Genomic DNA, 21,435 nt, shown 5'->3' on the forward strand with positions numbered 1-21,435 from the left:
TGCACTAATCTACTTACAAACGGAACTCTGTGTATATTTGGAGGTGGAATCTGAATCCAAGAAAATCAAACTTCTATTTTCAGAAACAATGGTGGTAATTAAGAAAGGTAGGAATAAGGAGAGAGAAGAAAAATCCCATTATTTATGTGCTATCTATGTTTTTTAATCCCCAAACTTGAGGAGGAATTAAATGAGAAACCATGCAATTTCAACAGGGAATATTGAATAGTGTTTAAATGCAGAGTGTGTGCCATGCTGAATTTAAATTGTATATTCATGCACTCAGAAAGGCTGAAATTTGCATAATTTGAAATGCCAAAGATTTCAATGTTCTGCATAATTTATCCTGGTTTCCCTAGTCATGAGAAGGGCACATACGTCTTACTCACCTGCCATGGGAAATTTTGTTCAGTACTTTCTTAGGTTGGGAAATGTGAGCTAACATTTCCTACCTCCTTCCAAGCACATCTTTGCAATACAGGCACTAGTAATCTGCTCTTTGATTTAAAATGAAAGCCAAGGTTCTTAGGAGCCACGCAATACAATTCTTGTTATACTATATGACATGCTTCCCCAATCATGGGATCCCCAGACTACAATCCCTACTGCCCCAGATGACTGGCAATCTTGGGTCAGGATTATGGGAATTCTGGTACAAAACATTGGAAAGCATCACAGTTGGCAAAGTCTGGGTTGTAGCATACACACAGCCCTGCGTAAAAATGATTTTCTTCCTGGAGTTTGCCATATGAGCCAAGAACCTTTTGCTGTAAGATGAAATATAAATATGGAAACAAACAACAAATACAATTACAGTGGTACCTCGACTCACGAATGCCTCAGTTCACAACCAAATCAACCAAATCAACCAAATAAAAATTTTGACGCAGGTTGCGAACTCTGCATTGGGTGGCGACCACATTCACGGCCATCTCCCCACCTCCCCAAGTGGGGAGATGGCCGTGATCGTGCTGGGGGTGGAGGGAGATGGCCGAAATCACGCCTGTCTTTCCTGCACAAGCGTGTCCATGATTGTGCCCGTCTTTCCTGCACGAGCGCAACTGTGATCTTAGTCATCTCCCCCCGCAGCACGATCATGCCCGTCTCCCTCCCTGAGTGCACCCACATTCACGCCCATCTCTCCCCCCCAGCGCGCCCATGTTCGCGCCCGTCTCTCCCCCCGCCAGCGTGTGGGATGACGGCTACATGCAGGGATAACAGGCGTGATCACGGTCGTGCTGAAGGGGGGAGGGGGAGATGGCCGCACTTGTGCTCAGGGTGGCGGGGGGGGGGGGGAGATGGCTGCAGTCTTTGTTGTTCTTTGTCACTTTGCTTCACATTTTTCTGATTAAAAAAAATAGTTACAGAACGGATTAACCTTATTTACACTGAACCTTATGGGGAAATTTAACTTGGCTCATTACCAATTTGGGTCACAGCTAGAGTCCTGGAATGGATTAAGTTTGTGAGCCGAGGTTCCAGTGTATGTTACTCTTTTTTTTTACAACCTTTCTTCTTTCTCTCTGCTTCGTGGTAGTTTTACCAGGTCTGCATATTTTGATCTATCTTACTATAAGCATAAGCTATACTGCACAGTGGAAATAAGTGAAATACCAAAGGTAAGGATCCTGGGAGAGGCCATGAGTCTTCTGCTTCATATATATAGTAATCCAAAGGTAGAAAAAAGTATCCTGCAGCTGGGTCAGTACACTGACGGCCCACTATGTTAGGAAGGCACTCACACTGACCATCAATAGTTGCACACCTAATAGAAAAGGCAGGAAATGGAAACATTATAAGAACTCCTACAATCATAGATCAAGGCACAAGTATCAGGAGATATTCTTCCTTATCTTGTATTATTGCAATGTAAATGCTTTTTCATAGTAGCCAAAGTAGCCTCCCTAGCTGTTAGCTGTACTGTTCCTTAAGCCTAATCTTTAAGTTCAGGCTTGCGGGTTTTGATGACTTTAGCAAAGGAAAAAAGGAGTATCTTCACACTAGGGGCAATTCTGGGTTATAGTCACTACTTTCAATGGGAGTTCTTGGTTCAATTTTTCTTAGATATTGAGTGAAATACTTGAAATCTGAACTCAGACTTACAAGTTATTGTGGGCACCACCAATGTCACAGTCGCATGGCAAACAGCCATGGAAGTTACTTCCAAGACCCCAGTATCCTTGCTGCAGAAAAAAATGACAAAAACATTGTTTTACCTGGTGAACATGATGGTTGTTGGACTCCATTCCTAGTATAAGAACAAATCAACATGCACAAGGGTTCATACTGAGTGGCACTTTCTACCAGTATGGAGACCAGTAAATAAGGTACTGTGTTGGGTTTCTCTACTACCAAACTCAAAGCAGCCTCCTTCTATGCTCCAAAGCTCACATGTGTGAACCATGTTTGTGCTTGCCCCGGATCTGGAATTTAGCAGAAAACATTTCCTGGGTTTCCCTCATGAATACTGGGCTAAGACTGAGCCCCAGTTCCTTAACAATTCATGAGAAACAGAGATTTTTCCATTCAACCTCCATATTTTTGCTTTTCCTGATTTATCCTTACAAATGGCCCCTCTAATGAAGTACTGCAGAGATATATTGCCATTTCGAGAACTACTTCATATCTTTTCCTTTTCATTGGCATCTCACAGATTTTTGAAAGGTAGGAAAATCAACAGAAAAGCCACTGAACAGTTTATAAAACTGTGTGAATTCTTCATGAATACATACAAGGCATTTCTCACAATGTTGCCCGGTGGCAAACTGCTGGCACAGACACTCTCCAGTCATGGGATTGCATGCAGAGAAAGGGAGGCTTCCAGAAGGATCACAGTTGCAGGCTGAAAATAAAGAATGCACAGTTACTTCTATGGGCAGAAGCGTGTGGCAGCCACTTCCCATCATATGGAAATGCAGCTCCCAGAGGCAGGATGAGCAAGCAAGCCAGTGTGGGTCTTTGGCAACTATACCACCGTATTGCTGAATGCCATTTCTACCTTTGATTCACTACTTCTAAATATTACTTCATCTTTTGAGCATTGACACAGAAGGCTACCACAGTAAAGAAGGAAAAGAACACAGAATGGCAAGGATAAATGGGTGACTGGCCCATGATTGCTAGCTGTCTCCTCCTCGCACCTTCTTCACAGAATAGAAGGCTTGGCAAGGCCCTGAGGGTATTTAGCATCCCTTTGCAGATCATGGAACATAAAACTGCTTTATCTAGGATTGTAACAGGGCATGGGCAGAATTTGGGAACAAGCAGGGTTAGAGTTCAAAAAAAACAAAGACTGGTCACTCTTGACAATTCACATTTAATTTTGAAATGCCATAGAAGGTGGACTCGCAATCATTATGCATTTCCTTTGGCCAGAACAACGTAACTAGGGCAAATATACAGCTAGGGGATATGGGGTACATTTTCTTTCCCATTTGCTTATGTTTTATAGTGCAACTTCTCCTTTGAGATGGAAATTTCCCTCGCCATAACTGAGCCAATAAACGACACAAATTTAATACAGGCAACTTAACCTCTTCTGAAATTAGAGCATGACCGTGCATTTTTATCTACTTCTATCTATTAGAAAGGGAAAGAAAAGGAGAACTCCTACATTGACAGCCAAGGGGATCGCTTCCACTCAGTCCATAGAAGTTTGGCTTGCACTTGTCGCAATGTACTCCTTCCACATTTTCCTTGCAGTGGCATTGGCCAGCAACAGTTCCAAGAGCAGGGTCCGTATGACCATCACACAGCCCATTGTACAGGGTACCATCTGGATCACAGGCACAAGCTATGGACACACAGACAGACCTTGATGTTAGCGATCCTATGGAAACATTAACATACTGAGAAGAATGGCCCATCTTGCTAAGCTCCACATAACTATCATATCCTTTGAGTGAGAAGCTCAAGTGTGTGTGTGTATTGCTATAGGAAAAATAGCTGCAACTAACTTTAGAGAACAAATTACTCCTTTATTGCAGAGCACACAGAATATTATGTGTCATGATTTTAAGATGAGAAGTTGTACTTATTTTATATAAGACAAACATGAATAATTTGGCTAAACAAGAGTCATTTGTCACACACTTCAGAAAAAGCATGAGTGCCATGTGAAAATACAGTCCATTTCTTTTGCAGCTTTAGCCAGGGTTTGACTGCTTCAGTCCTCCAGGATCCCCATAAATACCCACAGTCCATTGCTGGCCCTCAATCATCTCATGATTTCCCAGATTTTGTGCAGTTTTTGTCTCAATTTTAAAGACTGAAATGAGTGACTTCTTCTAAGGCAGGGGTGTCCAACCTTTTGGCTTCTCTCAGTCACATTGAAAGAAGAAAAATTGTCTTGGCCCACACATTAAATACACAAGCACTAACGAAAGCTGATGAGCAAGAAAAAAGGTCTGTGCATACTTTTCATGATATTCGCCACCACCATGCATACAAATAGTGAGAACATGCATACATTTATTTTATGTGACCTTGCAACATGATGTCATCTACAAAGTTCACACTCAAGAACTGTGCAATTGAGTTACAAAAAAAATCACAAAAAGATTCAATGTTTTAAGTAAGTTTATGATTTAATGTTGGGCTGTATTCATAGCCATCCTGTGCTGCATGTGGCCCACAGGCCACAGGTTAGACACCCCTGTTCTAAGGCTTTAATTCTAAGGTACGGTGGATTGCATACACATTGCAGAGTATTTTTGTATCTTTGGCTCCATCCAATGGAACATGACCCTGAGAGCTTCTCTGCAAGTGAATTTGGCCCTTTGGCTTAAAGAGGCTCCCCATCACTGGGCTAAGCATTGTCTCTTTTGTTAAGGTGAGAGGGGTACAGAAAGGCCTAGGTCCTTATCTTAAATCCTAATTATGATTTTCCTAGAAGTCTTTGGCTTTTTGTATTATGATTCTTAAATATTTTTCGAAGAGCAGAAAATTCCATGTTTCCCACCTGAGACCTAATTCAGCTTCCGCCATTATATACAACTTGCTGTTAGTTTCCTAAATTCTACAGGTTGGGTCCAAATTAAGCTAGTTGAGCTTATTTCCCATTGAAATCAAGCAGACAAGTCATTATGCCCTTTCTGGATCCAGTTCCTATGTTCCAAAGAGCATTTCATACTTACGGATACATGCATGAGGGTCTGAAATTGCTTTCTGGGGGTCTTGATAAAAAAAAAGCTTGCACCGATCACAGTGTTGTCCCACTGTATTATGTTGACAGTCTTCACACACTCCACCACTGACATGGTTAGTGGAAAGATACACCGCCATATCAAAATGACAACTTTCAGAATGACCATTGCATTCACACTCTGAAACAATACAAAACTCAGTTGTGTCTGTGCACAGGAACAGAGATTGTATAAATGCAAGTACTAGAAACAGGCTCAAGATTCTGTTGGACCCACAAGTTTGAAGGAGGGACTGTGGACAGCTTTATGTAGAAAGGAACTTGCAACAGAAAGTTCAGCCCATCAGTCCACTGTATTTTAGCTCATATATTGTGATGGCAGATTGCCATTCTCAAATATGAAAAAGCAATGTACTAAATTCTTAGGTACTTTGGCAAGCATTTTCCTGTGATCCTTCAGCTGGTCTCCAGGGAGCATCATTGTAGAAATCCTTGCATCTTTCACAGGACAAACCTTCTGTGTTATGTTCACAGAGGCAATTCCCATGGACCTGCAATACATCAACAACAGATGTAAAGCACAGAATTAAAAGCAGTGCTTTGCTTTTCCTTGAATATGATCCAGCACAAATATCTCTTGTGCCATTCCACAGAAATGAACTGGATATACACACACCACTTCCACACACATACAAACACACACACAAATACCTTGGATCTAAGATATATATTGCTGACTTGTGACTAGGCTTGAGCAACAGGGATACGTGCTGTGGGTACAAACTGATACAAGTGATTTAAAATCTCTTCAAGGGTGGCAGAGGATTTTACTCCTAATGGCAGGAATGTGTGAGTCTTGCCATAAATCTCCTGTAATAGCATAACCTGTACATTTTAAGATTTAGATGTCATCTAGGGATGGGGTGGGCAGACTTCAAACATGCAGGATATACTTTTTCTTTTCTTTTTTCTGGAATCTGAAGATCCACCCACTGGAAGCTGGTGCAAAAGATGTAGACTTAGAGTTAAATAGTGTATTTTGAGCTTCAGAGCTTTACTGTCTTTTCAAACAAAAATCTACCCTTGATTGCCCTCCAAAATTTCTTGGAAAGGGGAGACATTCTGGGGCTGCCATTGGGACTTCAAATCCTTGTCAATCCACAGCAAATCACTCATGCAACTATCAGTAGAATTATACCCCTTCTGCACATTGCCAGGTTTTGCTTGACACAAAGCAAAACCCTGCAAAAGTGCTTTGAAAACACAGGAGTGAAACTAGGGGGGGATGTAATTGTCTAAAGCACCCATAAAAAACAGTGAGCAAGGAACAGTGAACATGCTTGTGCACATACACAAGGTCTAATCTAGAAAAGCTCATAAAAGGAAACTAGGAACAGAGCTGACAAGAGAATGGAGGGCACATTCTGAAGGGATGAGAAAATTCATAATTTTGGAGCTAACTTTCAATCTGCAGGCCATGGATTGGAAGAGGAAGCATTCAGTCTATACTAAATTCTTTGAGATGTGCTATAATTCTTCAACAGTTGAAGGCTATGCAGCATGGGGTAGACCTCAAAATAGACTGGTTAGGACTGCACTTGCTCAGTGGCTCTGGAACGCTGAATGGCTGTTGGAGCATGAAAAAAAGAATACCAGGAAGGGGTATGTGTTGGAAAGGAGTCGTTTGGAAGAGGAAAAAAATTCTAAATGGAAGTACATCACACTGCAACAAATTGTAGTGTTGCAATGCTTATAGAAGTATGCTTTTTATATTCCTGTATTCTTGGTTAAATCTCTCCCTTTCTCTCTCACACTGTTCTTAGCAAGTGACACATTATTGCATTCATCCACTGAAGAGGCTATTCAAGTTAGAGACTACTTACTGAATTATATCTAGATCATTACAGCAGTTTTCCACTCTTAACCAGCTATCCATATGTGAATTAATTTTAGGAATATTTCTGGACAGCTGGGTTTTCACCTCCAAGTCTTCTTAAAGAATGAGAGGACGTGTGCCTTACCATCCCAGGGTCATGGAAAACATCACCCCGTAGATTTTGCCCAGGACCACAGGAGCTGGCGTGACCATGACAAAAGCAGCTTCCACGAACAACCATTTCGTAAAGTGCATAGTAGTATTTTTCCAGAGGGTCATGTTGCTTTTGGCCAAGTAAAGTGTCACCAAGTGTGTGAAGCTTTGTGAAGTTTATTCTCAGATTTGTAAAAGTAATTAGCTCTATAATTAGGAATAATAAGTCAGTTAATAAGTTAATTTCATGTAATCATATGAAGCTACCCTATAAACCCAAGACAGACTGCTGGTCTCCACTTGCCTTGGATTATCTACCCCTACTGGGAATGGCTCTCCAGAGACTTCCTCAGCTCTTAAACCCAAGACCCTTGAAAAAAATCTGGATATGCTACAGACAAAATTTAGGACCTTCTGCAAGCACACTACTCTGCCACTGAGTTCTATCCTTGCTAAAGGCATGCGAAGAATCCAAATTATCCATACCTTGGATGTATGGGACATAGGGATTTTCTATTTCAAAGCTGGGATCCAGAGCTTTGAAAACAACCTGTAGAAATGGAAAGTAATATGTATAATTTTAAGCCCATGAAAGTAAAGCACTTATGCGAAAAATACAACACAGGCTCAACTGAAGACTGCACCATTAAGATTGCGAGAGCAACACCATGGTCCCAGGATGGGGGTCCCAGGGTCATCGGAATATTATTCTTAATACTACTGCTGCTACTACATTTATTTTCCACCTTTTTTTCCTGTGAGGAAGCCAAAACAGGTTACATAGTCCCTGACTCCATTTTACCCTCAAAACAACAACCCTGTAAGGTAGGTTGGGCTGAGAATGAGTGACTGACCCAAAGAGATCCAGTAAGCTTCATAGTCAACCAAGGACTAGAGGCCGAATCTCCCAGGCCCCTAATCCAATCCTCCACCCTCAGACTTACACTGTAGACCGGCCATCCCCAACCTGGTGGCTTTCAGAGGCATTCAAACCACAACTCCCAGAATTCCCATCAAACAGGGCCATTAACTGGGCATTCTGGGTGTTGCAGTCCAAACAGGTCTGGAAGGTGCAAGGTTGGGGAAGGCTGCTGTAAACTGTGCTCCAACCCTGGAGTGGGAAACCTGTGCACAGCTGCCTTCCCATGGCACCTCCAGCAGAAGTCTCCCCAGCAGCTGTCTGTCTGAGGTTGGGACTCAGCCTTCAGGGAGTTGGGGAGGGGAATGTCAGGGATATGCCAAGTGAGGGTGGGCAAGATGGGAAAGGCCAAAGAACTTGCAAATCCACAGACTCCACCCAGCACCAACCCAACATGGGGGAACAAACACACCAGTGCAGTAAATGGTCTGCGTACATTCCCAATGGGAGGGGTGTCATCCTCTTTGCACAGAAAACCCGTGGAGGTGTATGGAAAATACAAAACGAGAGAGGGCTCTGAATTCCCTTGCAGGGGAAAGCCTGGCAGGGCTTAGGATAAATTGGAATCTCTGATATTCTCACCTCATCTCACATGCTGGTCCTCTACCAGCTCCACTGGCTTCCAGTTGAAGTCCGGGCCCAATTCAAGGTGCTGGTTTTGACCTATGAAGCCCTAAATGGCTTGGGACCAGAATACCTGAAGGAATGTCTCCTTCCTTATATGCCCTCACGCCCCTTAAGATCTGTGGGAGAAGCCCTGCTCCAGGAACCCTCCCTAAGAGAGGTAAAAAGGTCATCAACTTGGAGTAGGGCCTTCTCTGCTGTGGCGCCCAGACTCTGGAATGTACTTCCCAGAGAGGTACGCCTGACGCCAAGTTTATACTCTTTTCGGCGCCAGGCCAAAACCTTAAAATCTAATAACTTTTAAGTTCAGTCGCTCTGTTTGTTTTGTAATTTATTGTTTTGTTCTGTTTTATTATTTATTGAAATTGTTGTTTTAATTGTTTTTAAATATTGTAAGCCATCCTGAGATATTGTATAATAGGACAGCATACAAAAGCTGTTAATAAATAAATACATACATACATACATACATACATACATACCTACATACTGGAGCACCGCAATTGTGATCTAAGGATTGCTCCCCAAAGCTGCAGTCCTATACCCCCTTGCCTGTGGGAAAGCAACACCGAACCCAATGGGACTAATGTCCAAGTTGATTGCATTGAAAGTGCACTCATTATTAAAATGACAGTTGTGAGATGAAATGTACTTGAATAACATGCATACCTCCCCTTCAGTTGAGGGTTCAATATCCGAATACCTGGAATCACAAATAAGATCTCCTACTGATCTGGCTGGACCTGAAGGAATGGCCGGAAAAGATGCAGCACAATCTTGTGCGAAATACTGGAATACTTTCCAGGTTTGGCCATAATCTGTGGAGCGCTCCACCAGCATTGCTGCAGGTCGAAATGTCTGTAATAGACACAACTTCAGATCACCCCCAGCTTAGAGCCTATTGTCACAACCAGTTGTCGGTCTCTGGAAGAAAAACCTGCCTCTTAGTTCCCAGATGTTTTCTACTTGTCCTGGTGTTACAGCTGTGGACAGGATGCAGCTTTTGGTATGCCACTATAAATGTTGTATTGCTTTGTAATAGCATGCAAAATATTAAATTCATTGACTAGCACTGGATGCCAATCACAAGCTTGGACATGGGTGGAACTCAACACGTGCAATGTTTTCTCCATGTTCACATTGTTGCACAATGATGCTTTTACTGACAAACCTTCCTAGAATAAAGGTCTAAGACTTGACGTCCAGTATCTAACTGCCTATCTCATTGACGTTTTCTACTCAAACCTATTCATCTGTATCTACTTTTGGTTTTGCAGAACTAACATCCAAGCTTTCCACAAGTCTTTCCTTTCCTGCCTTTTCAATATTTAGCTCCTAGGTGGGACAGAACAGCACAAATACACAAGAGAAAATGTGGTTTCATTTACATTCACAATTAAATGCCACATTTTCCCTGCTCTAAAAAGTGGCTGAAAGTGTTGTTTACAAATAGATAAACAACTGAAGGGTCATAATATAATCTAAAAAATATAGAAACAATCATGGCTTGAATGTCAAGTTCCTTTTGTAGAAAAGCCCATTGCATCTAACCCTTCTGTCTGCTGGTTTAACAAATGGGATTTTCCCATCAGATTTGTATCCTACCTCATCTTTCAAAAGTATTTAGGCCAGCATACATAAAGTCTATCATCATATTCTTATAACTACTTTTTGAGATAGAATAGGGTTGGAAATACTAATTGTCCCGAAATTACATGGATTTTATGGATGGGTGAAGATTTGAACCTAAGTCTACTATTCTATCCACGATATGAAGCAGCTAATATAAAGCCACATAGTTACGGAAGTTTTAGGATGCATTTCCAGATTCTTGATTCTGCAAAGGTGCTTTCAGCATGGTAACACATGCATTCTTGTTCAGCCTTTTAGGACTAACCCAGAAGCATGGGAAACTTCCCCGAAACTGAACAGAGCCTTTTCCCTGGGCAGTCCAGTTCTGATACTCACAAGTCAGCCACACAGCTGATACAACCATTTCTGTTTTTGCATTATAGCTTGATCAATGGAGGCTAAAGTTATCATGCTACTGGTCCACATGGGATGTATACTCTAGGCCAGTTCACATGTAATGAGAAGTGACCATGGGTGGACTTTCTAGTTTTGGCACTGGTCACCACTTTGAAAATTCAAGATGTGGTGGAGGTGTGCTACAGCTTGTTGTTACATGTGAACCCAGTGAAGGTAGGTTAACAAGCCACTCGCAACCCTGAAAGAGGCCACAAGTACTGGGTGGCTTGTTGACCACCCACCACAACAGATCCTTGCCAGGTTTGCATGTAATGACAAGCTGTAGTGTGACCCTGTTCCAATGCATTTATTAAGAAGTTGTGCTACTGTTCATTTTTCAACACTAAACACCAACAGTACGAAAGCATGTTGAAACAGATCCATGTAGTAACACTCACATTTATTCATGAAATGCATAATATTTTGGTAAATCTTAGCTGCTTCCTGTCTGTCTAAAATCTAAATTGCTAACTGTAAATTGCTGAACAAACAATTTGAGAAACATAAAAGCCAAGATTAAATTAAAACTGTTATACTGCAAAGCAACTTAAACAGCACATCATTATGTAAATATATGCAGAGTACCTTAAAAGTTAAGATAAGATGGCTGAACTGAAACACATTTTCCAAGTCCAGCCTTATGCTCACGTGGTCAACACCTAGAAAAGCCAATGAACAAGTTTTGCAATTAATTGCTTCTGTCTGATGAGTAAAATGTACAGCAAACTGCATGTGCAGAACTAGATACTTCAAGAGATTTTTCCCACCTTCTAGATGGAAAATTCTAGGGACTTAATTTCATGTGGGACAGCAAACACCTTCACACCACTCTGTGTAGGATTAGAACCAGTGTAACAGAGTGCCCTCTGCTCCATCTGCTGAGCTTAAAACCTGTACATTTCCCTTGCAACAACAGAAGGCAACAGAAAGGCATAGAGCAAGGAAGTCTTGCTTTATGGATGGCAGTACAAGCTGACATTTGAACAGAGGGCACAATCAAATAAAAACCGGGGTGAAGAATTAATGTCAATGGAAAAACTCCTCACCATTTTCAGACTGCCACCATTTCTTCCGATCTGTCTCAAAACTTGTGATAACATTTTCAATCAAGTGACTGTCGGCCTGGAAAACTGGATGATACGGATCTCGGGAATCACAGGTGAAACACTTCTGCTCATCCTAGGGGGAAAAACAACAGAATATGCAAGACAAATATGATGCCCCGATCTTTTCTGTGATCATATGAGAGTTTCAGGACAGTGCTTCTCTTTTTTGTAGAGGTGCGTGTTTCAGTTTGCATCTTTTTGTTGAAAACCCTGAATTTTACACACCAAAGGATCTGAATTCAGTGAAGTGGCCTTCCTCTAAAGAGCATGTGGACTTCTTCCCCCTATTTTATCCTCCCCACAACCTTGTGGAGTATGTTAGGCACGTGGAGACTGCACGAGTAGGTGTAATTCATCCAAAGTAAGCCAGGAGACTTTTCTATCTATCTAGGGGACTTAACTGTCACACATTAAGAATATATTGTATTATATTTATTTCAGACTGGTTTATTCCTATAAACTGTACCTATAAATAAATTTATATTTGTGTGTGATATGAATAACATGGTAATGTTGTTCATGCAAACCAAAACTGAAATACTTCTAAACTATATTCTGAGGCTATATTGATTTCATAGAATCAAAGAATCACAGAGTATTTATTTATCATATGGCACATTCACATCACACTTCAATAAAAAATACAGACATAAAAACATGACATACAAAATATAAGATCCAAAACATCATAAACGTTCATGTTCATAACATTTCTTAAATCATACATGTTCCCTGAGAAGCCTTGAAAGTATGGCAGCCAGTTAATTCTACTGATCTCCTTGTTATATATCACATTCATGAAATCATAGAGCATTAGAGTTGGAAGGGGCCATGAAGACCATCGGGTCCAACATCCTGCTGTTGCAGGACACCAATTTCCACCATCCCACTCTAATGCTAATGCAGTTTCTTTTTTTAATGTCTCTAGTGTGAGAAAGTCCATGACCTCTCTAGGAAGCTGGTTCCACTGTCAGATTGCTCTGACAGTGAGGAAACTTTTCCTGATACCTACTATGAATCTGGGTTGTAGACACTAGGAGCGGAATCCTATTTCAGTGTAATAGGATGCAATCATTAGTACATCCAGGTCAACATAAAGCTGTAATCTCATGCACACATGCTTGGAAGTGAGTTCCACTTTTGGCATTTACTTTTGAGTAAATATGCATCTGGTAAGGCTACAAATCGGAACTACCCCAGTCAAGATCTCCCTTTGACAGCCAGTTCTAACTTCTTTACAAAAAAGCAACTCCTTTGCAGCATTTGAATATAGTTTGCTTAAAAGATTAAATGACACAATCCTGTGCATGTTTAGACTCCCACCATGCCCCAGCCAGCATTAAATTCTTCATTGTTCAAGCTAGAGAACTATGGAAAAGTCTTAAGGACAGCCTGTTCTTCTTGCTCTCTCCCTTTTTCTGAAAGAGTGAAAAGTTTAAAGTGGTGACAAATGATTGAGTGTAGAGCTAGGGAGCAGCTTGCCTGAAGGTCAGGCAGGATTTAGAGCAAAAATTCCTTTATGACAAATTAAAAGCATTTTGTGAATGATGAGTGGAATGCAGTGCTATTTAAATATATGGATTATTTAGAGATGAAGGAGTGAAAGCCTGTTTAACAAGTGTATTAAATGCTTCTTAGATAATTGTTTTGATCTTGCAAGCACCTAATAGTAATTCCAGATTCATGAGTGTGCTTCTGATTTGATCTTTGCTATGTTTGTTCTGGCTGAATATTCCCTGGCACCTAAGTAAAAGGAAAATCCTTTGATCAAATTGGCTTCTCTGCAGAGACTATAGATACTGGTGCATATAATCCATGGGTTGCATATAATCAGTGCACTCAACCTATCTAAGAGATATATGGGCTTTTGGACTTGGTTTCAACTGAAGTAAAGAAGCTTCATACAAGTGGGATTCATATACCCAATAAACAATACCACATTGTTTCTATGGCATGCAATTTTTTGGACAAGCTTACTGGTCAAAAAACTTTCTGATCACTTGATTAGCTGGGCAGGGTAGTTTCCATACTCCCTGCTCCATCCTCCTGGCCTCACGATGCATCCCAACAGTCTCATGAGTGAAATCTCCACTCTTCCCTATTCTTGTCAAGGAACTACAGTAGTCTCCACCTGATTGGTTCTCTGTGGTGCTGGGGCAGGTTCGCCCTTTCCTCCAAGTGCACCTGCATGACTGTGGCACTTCACAGTCACTCCAGCCCTCACAGAAATTTTTATTAAATGGACATAAATAGTTTTTCCATGATTCCCCCTTCTCTTTCCATATATTTTTGTGCTGACTCTGTTTCAAAAAATAAACAGGAAGATGGACATATCACTTGACCAATGGGAATCAAGTAAGCAATGATGTGTCTGTTACTAGGAAGCTGAGCTCAATAGGGATTGAAGGCTAGAAGTGGCCATTCACCCAGCCACTCATGCTAGGGAATTCTATGGTGCTTCCATACCAACAGTGGTAAAAGTCTAGAGAAGTCATGGTGAAGTGTAAAGTAACCGTTGAGTCTGTCCTTGTTTTGGAAAACTAATCTGACCATGCAAGAACTCTGAAGTTGGGTCCAGATGATACAACATATGTAAGCATAAAAATATATGGAGAGAGAAGGGGGAAGTTCACACTCATCCAGTGCAGAAAAAGAAGTGGGACAGAGGCAATCCTCACCTCCCTGCTCCTTCTGCTCAGCATTTTTATGCTTTTTGGTCATCCAGGAACAGCATTTCAAAGGGGGACGGAAGGAAGCTGGAGCAGCTTCAGGACACTTTTTTTCCCTGTAGGCCCACTGGGTGTTGTTTTTCTCTCTCTAAACTTGCATAATCCAACTTACTGTCTTGGATTGGTTTTTCCCTGTTAATGATGGATTTTGATTCACATTAAGTCCTTCCACAACTGGAAGTGCTCCTTTCATTTATGGAAGGGACTTTGTTCTAGCAGAAACTCATGTTGCAGCAATGAGTGGGGGAGGTGATGTGGGGTAATTTCCCCTTCTTCTCATGCCCCCCTTTGCATCCTGTGAAAAGCTGCCCTAGAGGCTCAGGGGACCTCTGGAGCAGCATTGGGAGAGGAAGGCGGACTATCCTCCCACATGCACGCACTTCTAACAAAGTCCAATGAAGGATGTTCTGGTTCTCATTCACTGTGTAAAATAATAGTACTTCAGGGCTGCTCTGAACCTACTGCCAATCAATTTCATTGTGTGACCCTAAGATCTACAAGTTTGAGGGTGAGAAAAATAATGCAGAATTGGGTTGGCACAATTAATGGATCATTGGAAGGCTCAGGATATCAAAAAGGCCATGCATTACTCTTTTATAAATAATTTATCTATCTCTGCACCCCTTACTTTTAGAGTATTAAAGTACTAATACCTTGCCTGGACAGAGATACTTCTTGTGGGCCACTATGTTTCCTGGACATTACACTTGGTGTTTGGGAAACAAAATTAAGTACCACTTTGCAGCAATGACTCTGAGCGTGTGCATCCCAGAGGAATCACATATCAGTTTTCAGTGCTATTTTTATACCTGTAAGCAATGCCAAATGAGCATCTGTGAAGGGTGGAACCTCCATGTGTGTAGAGACATGCATAACCTGGCGCTGCCCACTTCTCGGCTGGGCAATGTGTTAAAAGACTTTCTGTGGCATTGACAAGCATGTGCTTGCCTGCTTAGCAAAGTTTGCTAGGCTTCCTTTGTCCTTGAGAAACTTACAAATGCTCTCAAAACGGATTTCCCCACTTGCTTCTTTCAACCCGTGCTAAATGAACAACAGAACCGAGAGCTTTAGTGGAATCATTATACATTTCTAACATCCCGGTTCAGGGGCTTGATTACAACTGCAATTTTGGTACTGCATGTGGATTATTCCTTTCTATTGGAGTGAAGTGGAGATACAAGCCATTTTTACCTGCATTGAGATGCCTTGCACATGACATTCCCCAAATTTAACCTCTCACTGTTTGTGCCTTTATATCCCAGATTTCTTCAAACCAGTTTTATATGCTGCTTCCATACATGGTATTTTTTTTTCCAAGGCACATATTCCAGAATGTGCTAAACTTGCAATAGTGCTTGGTTGGGGGAGAGGAGTGATTTCAGTGGGCTGGAAGGGAGTGGACTACAAGAAGTGGTTTCCTATCAGGCTTTCATCATTTATGTTCTGGTATTTGCTAATGTGGAGCTGTGGATCTGAATAGCACAAACCTCTCACATTGTTTCAAGTGCTGGGTAAGAAAAGCTGCTCCTGGCTGAGCTCTGCAAACTCAGTCTCAAGGGAAGCTCAGTCGGCTTTCTGTTACTTTCCTGACTCCCTTTGTCATTCCGTACCCCCATCCTTTCTCCTGCTCTCTGGCTTGCCCAGAGAACTCAGTAAATTCAGTGCTGCTTTCCTGTTCCCCTCCTCTAACTTTTGAAAAAATACAGTGTGGATTGTCTTCGAATATTGCCTTTGTCCTCTTGTCTTAAGGAACTGGCTGAAAACCCATCAATATGCTGTCTATTTAGAAGTAAAATCACATTTCTTCAATGGTGCTTTCACATTGGATGCATTCACACAATATGAGAAACAACCCTGAAGTTACCGTGGTTCGCAAGTTTGTTTGTTTGTTTACCATTATCTACCTGATTTTCACATTATTGTAGTTCCCATCCTTAATACTCAGTCCTCCCAGTACTCACATGTATCCCATCACCCACTGTGCCTGAAATTTACTCCCAATGTGCATTGCTGCCTGCATATGTTGCCTTTCTCTTTCTCATTGATCCACACACAGAGACTGATTCCTGCAGTTTCTGCTCTTTCCAGGGACTCTGCGATAGTTGCTTACCAGACCATGGAAACCATGATCCTGGGTTCAGAGAACTCAACAGGCCATGGTGGTATGGAGAAACCACAGAACAAACAATTGTTTTGTACTGTAGTTTCTGAAGACATAAGTTGCCATGGTGAAATACCACAACTGGGTTCAGATATCATGGCAGACTGACAATGGTAAAATCCACCAGAGCTTGTTGCATTATCTGATAAACCAGCCATTGTCCTTAGTGGCATTTACTCTTAGAAAAGTCAGCCTGGGGTGGGACTTCCCTTGGTTTCTGGAACTGGAAGGGGATAGAGGTAAAGATCCTGCTAGCTTCTCCCCATGGGAGTCGGGAGGACAGCAGTAAGCAGCACCTCACCCACCTTCCTGGCAGGTGGAGTTACAAATGAAAACAAACTCACCTCCAGGTAGCCAATAATGCAGTATTTCTGAGGGCCAAACAACCCACATGTTGATGAAGCAGTTAGCTGTGCACTGCGACCCACCAGCAGGTCTCCAAGAGCTGGATGACATGATCCACCATTACAGTGATTCTGGCCACACAGGAAGTCCGTCAATAGTACTGTCCACAAAGGAAACAGAAGAAATGTAGTTTGGCGTGTGAGGTGGTATTTAACATGTTCGTGGCTGGGGAACCCAGAAGATGGTTGCGAGTGATATACCATTTGCAATGGTTCTGCTCTTAGCCATCAAAGGACTTGTGTGCAGTTTGTGATAAACTACCCTCCAAGCAGTACATTTTAGGAATTAGAAATTTACACAGCTAATGAAAATTGCTCCACATGGCTTAGAAATAGCTTTCCCCAACCTGGTGCAAAACAGAGATCCCTTCCATGCCAAATTATGATGACTTGGAACATCATCATATGATGAATTGGACTCCAACATATCTGGTATACACCAAGTTGGGGAAGACAGACTTAGAAATTCAATGAAAACAATAGGGAAGCAACAACTTCTTAATGCTTTTCAAATAATTGGTTCTCACTCCATGCTATTACTGGTGGAATAAAATAAAGCTATTCATATTGGGAGTTAATAATTGTAAAATAAAGAAATTGCAGATTATGGTACAAGTAAAAACTTTGGTCTATCTCCTGATGTCACCTAGTTTGTAGAAGGCTTGGTTTGGGGTGGGGGTTATCTGGGCATCCTGGTATAGATAGTTGCTCATAAGCTGCTGGTGAATGCCATGAAACAAATGTAGGTAATATACTCATTACCTAAATTCATTGTAACAAGGTAGGCAGCGGGTAGAGCTCCAGCTGTTTTGTACTTTAGCTCCTAGAAGCCTCTGCTAGCATGGTCTATGGTAAGACATGCTGGGAGCTTAAGCCCAAAATATCTGAAAATCTATCCTCTACTCCCTGCTGCATTCTAAAGTCACTAAGAAGGAGACATCCAAGAAATATGTAACCCTACTGTGGCTCTCTGGCTTCTGAAGTTTCTAGATAACTCCTGTTGTTCAATCACTGCTCACGTTCATACGTGCCCTCCTGCTCCTTGAGATCAGCGGGAGAGGCCCTCCTCCAGGAACCCTCCGTGAAGGATATTAGGAGGGTAAGTACCTGGAGGAGGGCTTCCTCTGCGGTGGCGCCCAATCCATGGAATGCGCTCCCCAGAGAGGTCCGCCTGGCGCTGTCGTTATGTTTTTCGGCTCCAGGCGAAGACCTTTTTATTTAAACGGCATTTTAATTGTTAGCTTATTTATAGATTTTATATCTTTGGCCAGGGCGTTTCCAATTATATTGTTTTTATATGATTATATGTATTTATTTATTGTTGTAAGCCGCCCCGAGGCGGCATAGAAGTTTACTAAATAAATAGTGGGGTGGCATAGAAGTTTACTAAATAAATAAATAAATATCTGATTTGTAATATAAAGTATATGAAGTGAGTAATGCTAACATTAATGATAAAACTATGAATGATTCTGTTCTGCCATGATCTTTGATTTTAAACTAAGTTAATAGAAAACCTGGATCAAGAGTAAGATTTTTGTACTGGTGAAAAATAAGTTACTGTACCACAACTTGAAGAGACTACAAGCTCCACCATTCCTTAGATTTCACCTAGATCTAACTGAATCACATACATAATCTCATTTTCCACAAAGAAGATAGAAAAGTGTACGAAATTAAAATAACCGTCAGCAAAACTTTTGCCTGAAATGACTTTAAGCATTTTTCTTCCAGTGAGATAAATTTCCTTTCAGGCTGTTTGTCTGCTGAAACATGTTCTCACCTGAAACACCAAACAGGTATGGGACCCTTGGAGGCTTCACCTGCTTAACACTGCTTGGCTCAACTTGTTATGACAGAGTGTGTGAGTTATTTAGAAACTTGTAGTAGTTACAAGGAAATCTAGAGATTTATACATACATATTTCTCTAAACTAATGTAAATTATATACATTATTATATACATTATAGTTTATGTGTGCATGCACACATTACATCTCTATGTATAGTTTTAGAATCAACCATTCCATCTCTGTGACAAGCACTGAAGCTGCGATTTTCTGTTCCCTGTTCTGTTCAGTCACCAAGTGTGAATGGCCTTTCCTGCATTCCACTTTTCTAAGACCATGCAATCACCTGGCTCAAAACAGCTGAATGCATTTTCAGGATGGTTGGGCTCCTGACCAGTAGTGGTATGTGGTTGTGTGGAGGATTACGCTTCCCCTCACCCCCATAGTACTGCAAATAGTCTTAGGGGAGATGCCACAGAATTGAAACAGTGAGAGCAAGCCCCGATATACTTCAAAAGCCAGCCCCAAAGGGTCTGTGACCCTCACGCCATGGTGGTGTTGTGCCAGGAGTTTGGGGCAGACATCCACAGCAATGTTAGCTCTTGTAGATCTAGACAAAAACCAGGCAGCTCTCTGTGAGTCGTGCCTCAGTGCCTGAAGTCAAGGAAATAGAGAGGCCAGCTCTGTTCTGTGGGATAAGTGAGTGGACTGCAATCTGGGATGAAGTCAAGAGAAGCAAGTAACTGGCCCTCCTTCCAGGTCCTGGGGTCACCCTGGGATGTCTGCCCAGCAGCAGCCAAGGTGCACAGCTTTATCAGGAATCTATCTCCTGAGCATAAATGGTCGCTCATAAGTTAAGTCACCTTTCCTTTATAGCACTTTTCTGGAGCTTTTCACAGAAAGGTCAGGGTATAAATATGAATTACTAAAACAAAGAAAATAGAAGCTTGATTTGGTGGGAGGACATTTAACAGAAGCTAGGAACTGGAATAAACCAATCATGTTCCAGGAGGCTCAAGGGGCATGAATGTCAAGAAAGCAGACGTGGAGGGAAAGGGGGGCTAAATATCATATATTGTGTGGAAATAATTAGCCACATCTCTGAAGGCAGTTATTGGGGTTCAGAAAGGATTCCATAAGTCTGAAGAACTTTAGACTTTGTTTCTGGAGAAAGCAAAGACTCAATGAAAAGAAACTTCCTAATAACATCCAATGCAGTAGCAACCAATATTTTGGTAACAGTGTGCCATAAGCCCAAAATATTAATCATTGACAGGCTACTGTGCATTATGATAAAACACTTTGGTGCAAGTTTTGGGAATGGACAAAACCACATTGACTCTATCACATGGGCACTTCTCCTGCCTGTTCCATGAATATTCAGAAGGACATGTAAAAGAAAATGAATGGGACATGCAATAAATATTCCTGAACATATTTAGAGTCCTTGAACTTACTGAGTTTCAAAAGAATGACAAGTGGAAACCACATATTCATGTGCATCTTGTAGACCGAGACTAAAACCAGGCAACTGTCTGTGAGCTGTGCCTCATGTTATTATAAGCTTCACTAGCACATGTAAAAGAAAGAAGAAAGGAAAATTGTATTATGATTAAAACTTCTCAATAGCAAAATGGTTCGCTGTATTCCAGCCCTTTTTGTACTGACTTATGTGACTACAGAAAAAGGAGAAAAAGAGGAAATAAACATGAATACTTTAATTTCTTGTTGATGGATACTGTACCATTAACAAGAATTTCATTTCTGAAAAAACTATCCAAGGACAGCTCATAAGAGAACTGCAGATTTGTTCAATGCACAGTCAATTAAAAATAAAAGTTGCATAACAGAAACAAAAGAAATAAACCGACTGTTATTGGATGATCTCCAGATGAATCCAAATGAGTTCAGCTACATTGAGGTTATATGAATAGCAAATTCAGATGAGACATTTTCCTGAGAACTGTCACAAAAGAGGAAAGAGGTAAATACCTGCAGTGATCTCAATAATTATCCTCACCACCACTGCCACCAGGGCTGCCATTTTCCTAGGGCCTGCCCTACCACTATGTAATGAGACAACAGCCTCAGGAACCCTGTGCCCCCAAAGCTAGCCTTCTGCCCTCAAGTGCAGTACCAGATGATGGAGTTTTATCCAGCTGATTGCATTCCTGGAACGAGGCTGGGCAGGTGCCCTCTTGTTTTTTGCTCCAGGCAGCAAAAGTCTTGGCTGGTCTTATATAACATTCTATCTAGTTAGGTTCATAGCTGTTCTTTTCACCATTTCTGCTTTTCCTACCTTGGAGGTCTATATTGTAGAAGTGCAGATAGATTTCTGAGTTAGGGAATGAACTGCTCGGCACACATAACTGTGGGCACTGGTGGTCTCCTCCTGCTGCTAGATGTTGCTGCCACTGCCACTGACATGATTCTTCATAATGGCACCAAATGCACATGAAGTCATTTCACACGATTGTGTCAAATTGCTTGGTTCACTACCTGC

General features: G+C 41.5%; 1 protein-coding gene across 1 annotated transcript in view; it reads right to left on the reverse strand.

Annotated features, from left to right (window-relative positions):
- LAMB4 (laminin subunit beta 4) overlaps window positions 1-20,976 on the reverse strand; it is a 45,933-nt gene extending 24,957 nt beyond the window's left edge. Inside the window, exons 1-13 of the mRNA XM_044423274.1 lie at window positions 20,925-20,976; window positions 17,084-17,244; window positions 11,790-11,922; window positions 11,329-11,402; window positions 9,385-9,573; window positions 7,659-7,722; window positions 7,165-7,379; window positions 5,574-5,694; window positions 5,136-5,324; window positions 3,614-3,793; window positions 2,733-2,842; window positions 2,104-2,183; window positions 1,615-1,765 (exon numbers count right to left, since the gene is read on the reverse strand). Of these exons, the coding sequence (XP_044279209.1) occupies window positions 1,615-1,765; window positions 2,104-2,183; window positions 2,733-2,842; window positions 3,614-3,793; window positions 5,136-5,324; window positions 5,574-5,694; window positions 7,165-7,379; window positions 7,659-7,722; window positions 9,385-9,573; window positions 11,329-11,402; window positions 11,790-11,922; window positions 17,084-17,244; window positions 20,925-20,976 (1,719 nt within the window). The remainder of the gene's footprint in view (window positions 1-1,614; window positions 1,766-2,103; window positions 2,184-2,732; window positions 2,843-3,613; window positions 3,794-5,135; window positions 5,325-5,573; window positions 5,695-7,164; window positions 7,380-7,658; window positions 7,723-9,384; window positions 9,574-11,328; window positions 11,403-11,789; window positions 11,923-17,083; window positions 17,245-20,924) is intronic.
- Window positions 20,977-21,435: the final 459 nt, after the last annotated feature.

Source organism: Varanus komodoensis, unplaced genomic scaffold (assembly GCF_004798865.1).
Source record: "Varanus komodoensis strain SLA01 unplaced genomic scaffold, ASM479886v1 scaffold13_3, whole genome shotgun sequence".
NCBI classification, from domain to species: domain Eukaryota; kingdom Metazoa; phylum Chordata; class Lepidosauria; order Squamata; family Varanidae; genus Varanus; species Varanus komodoensis.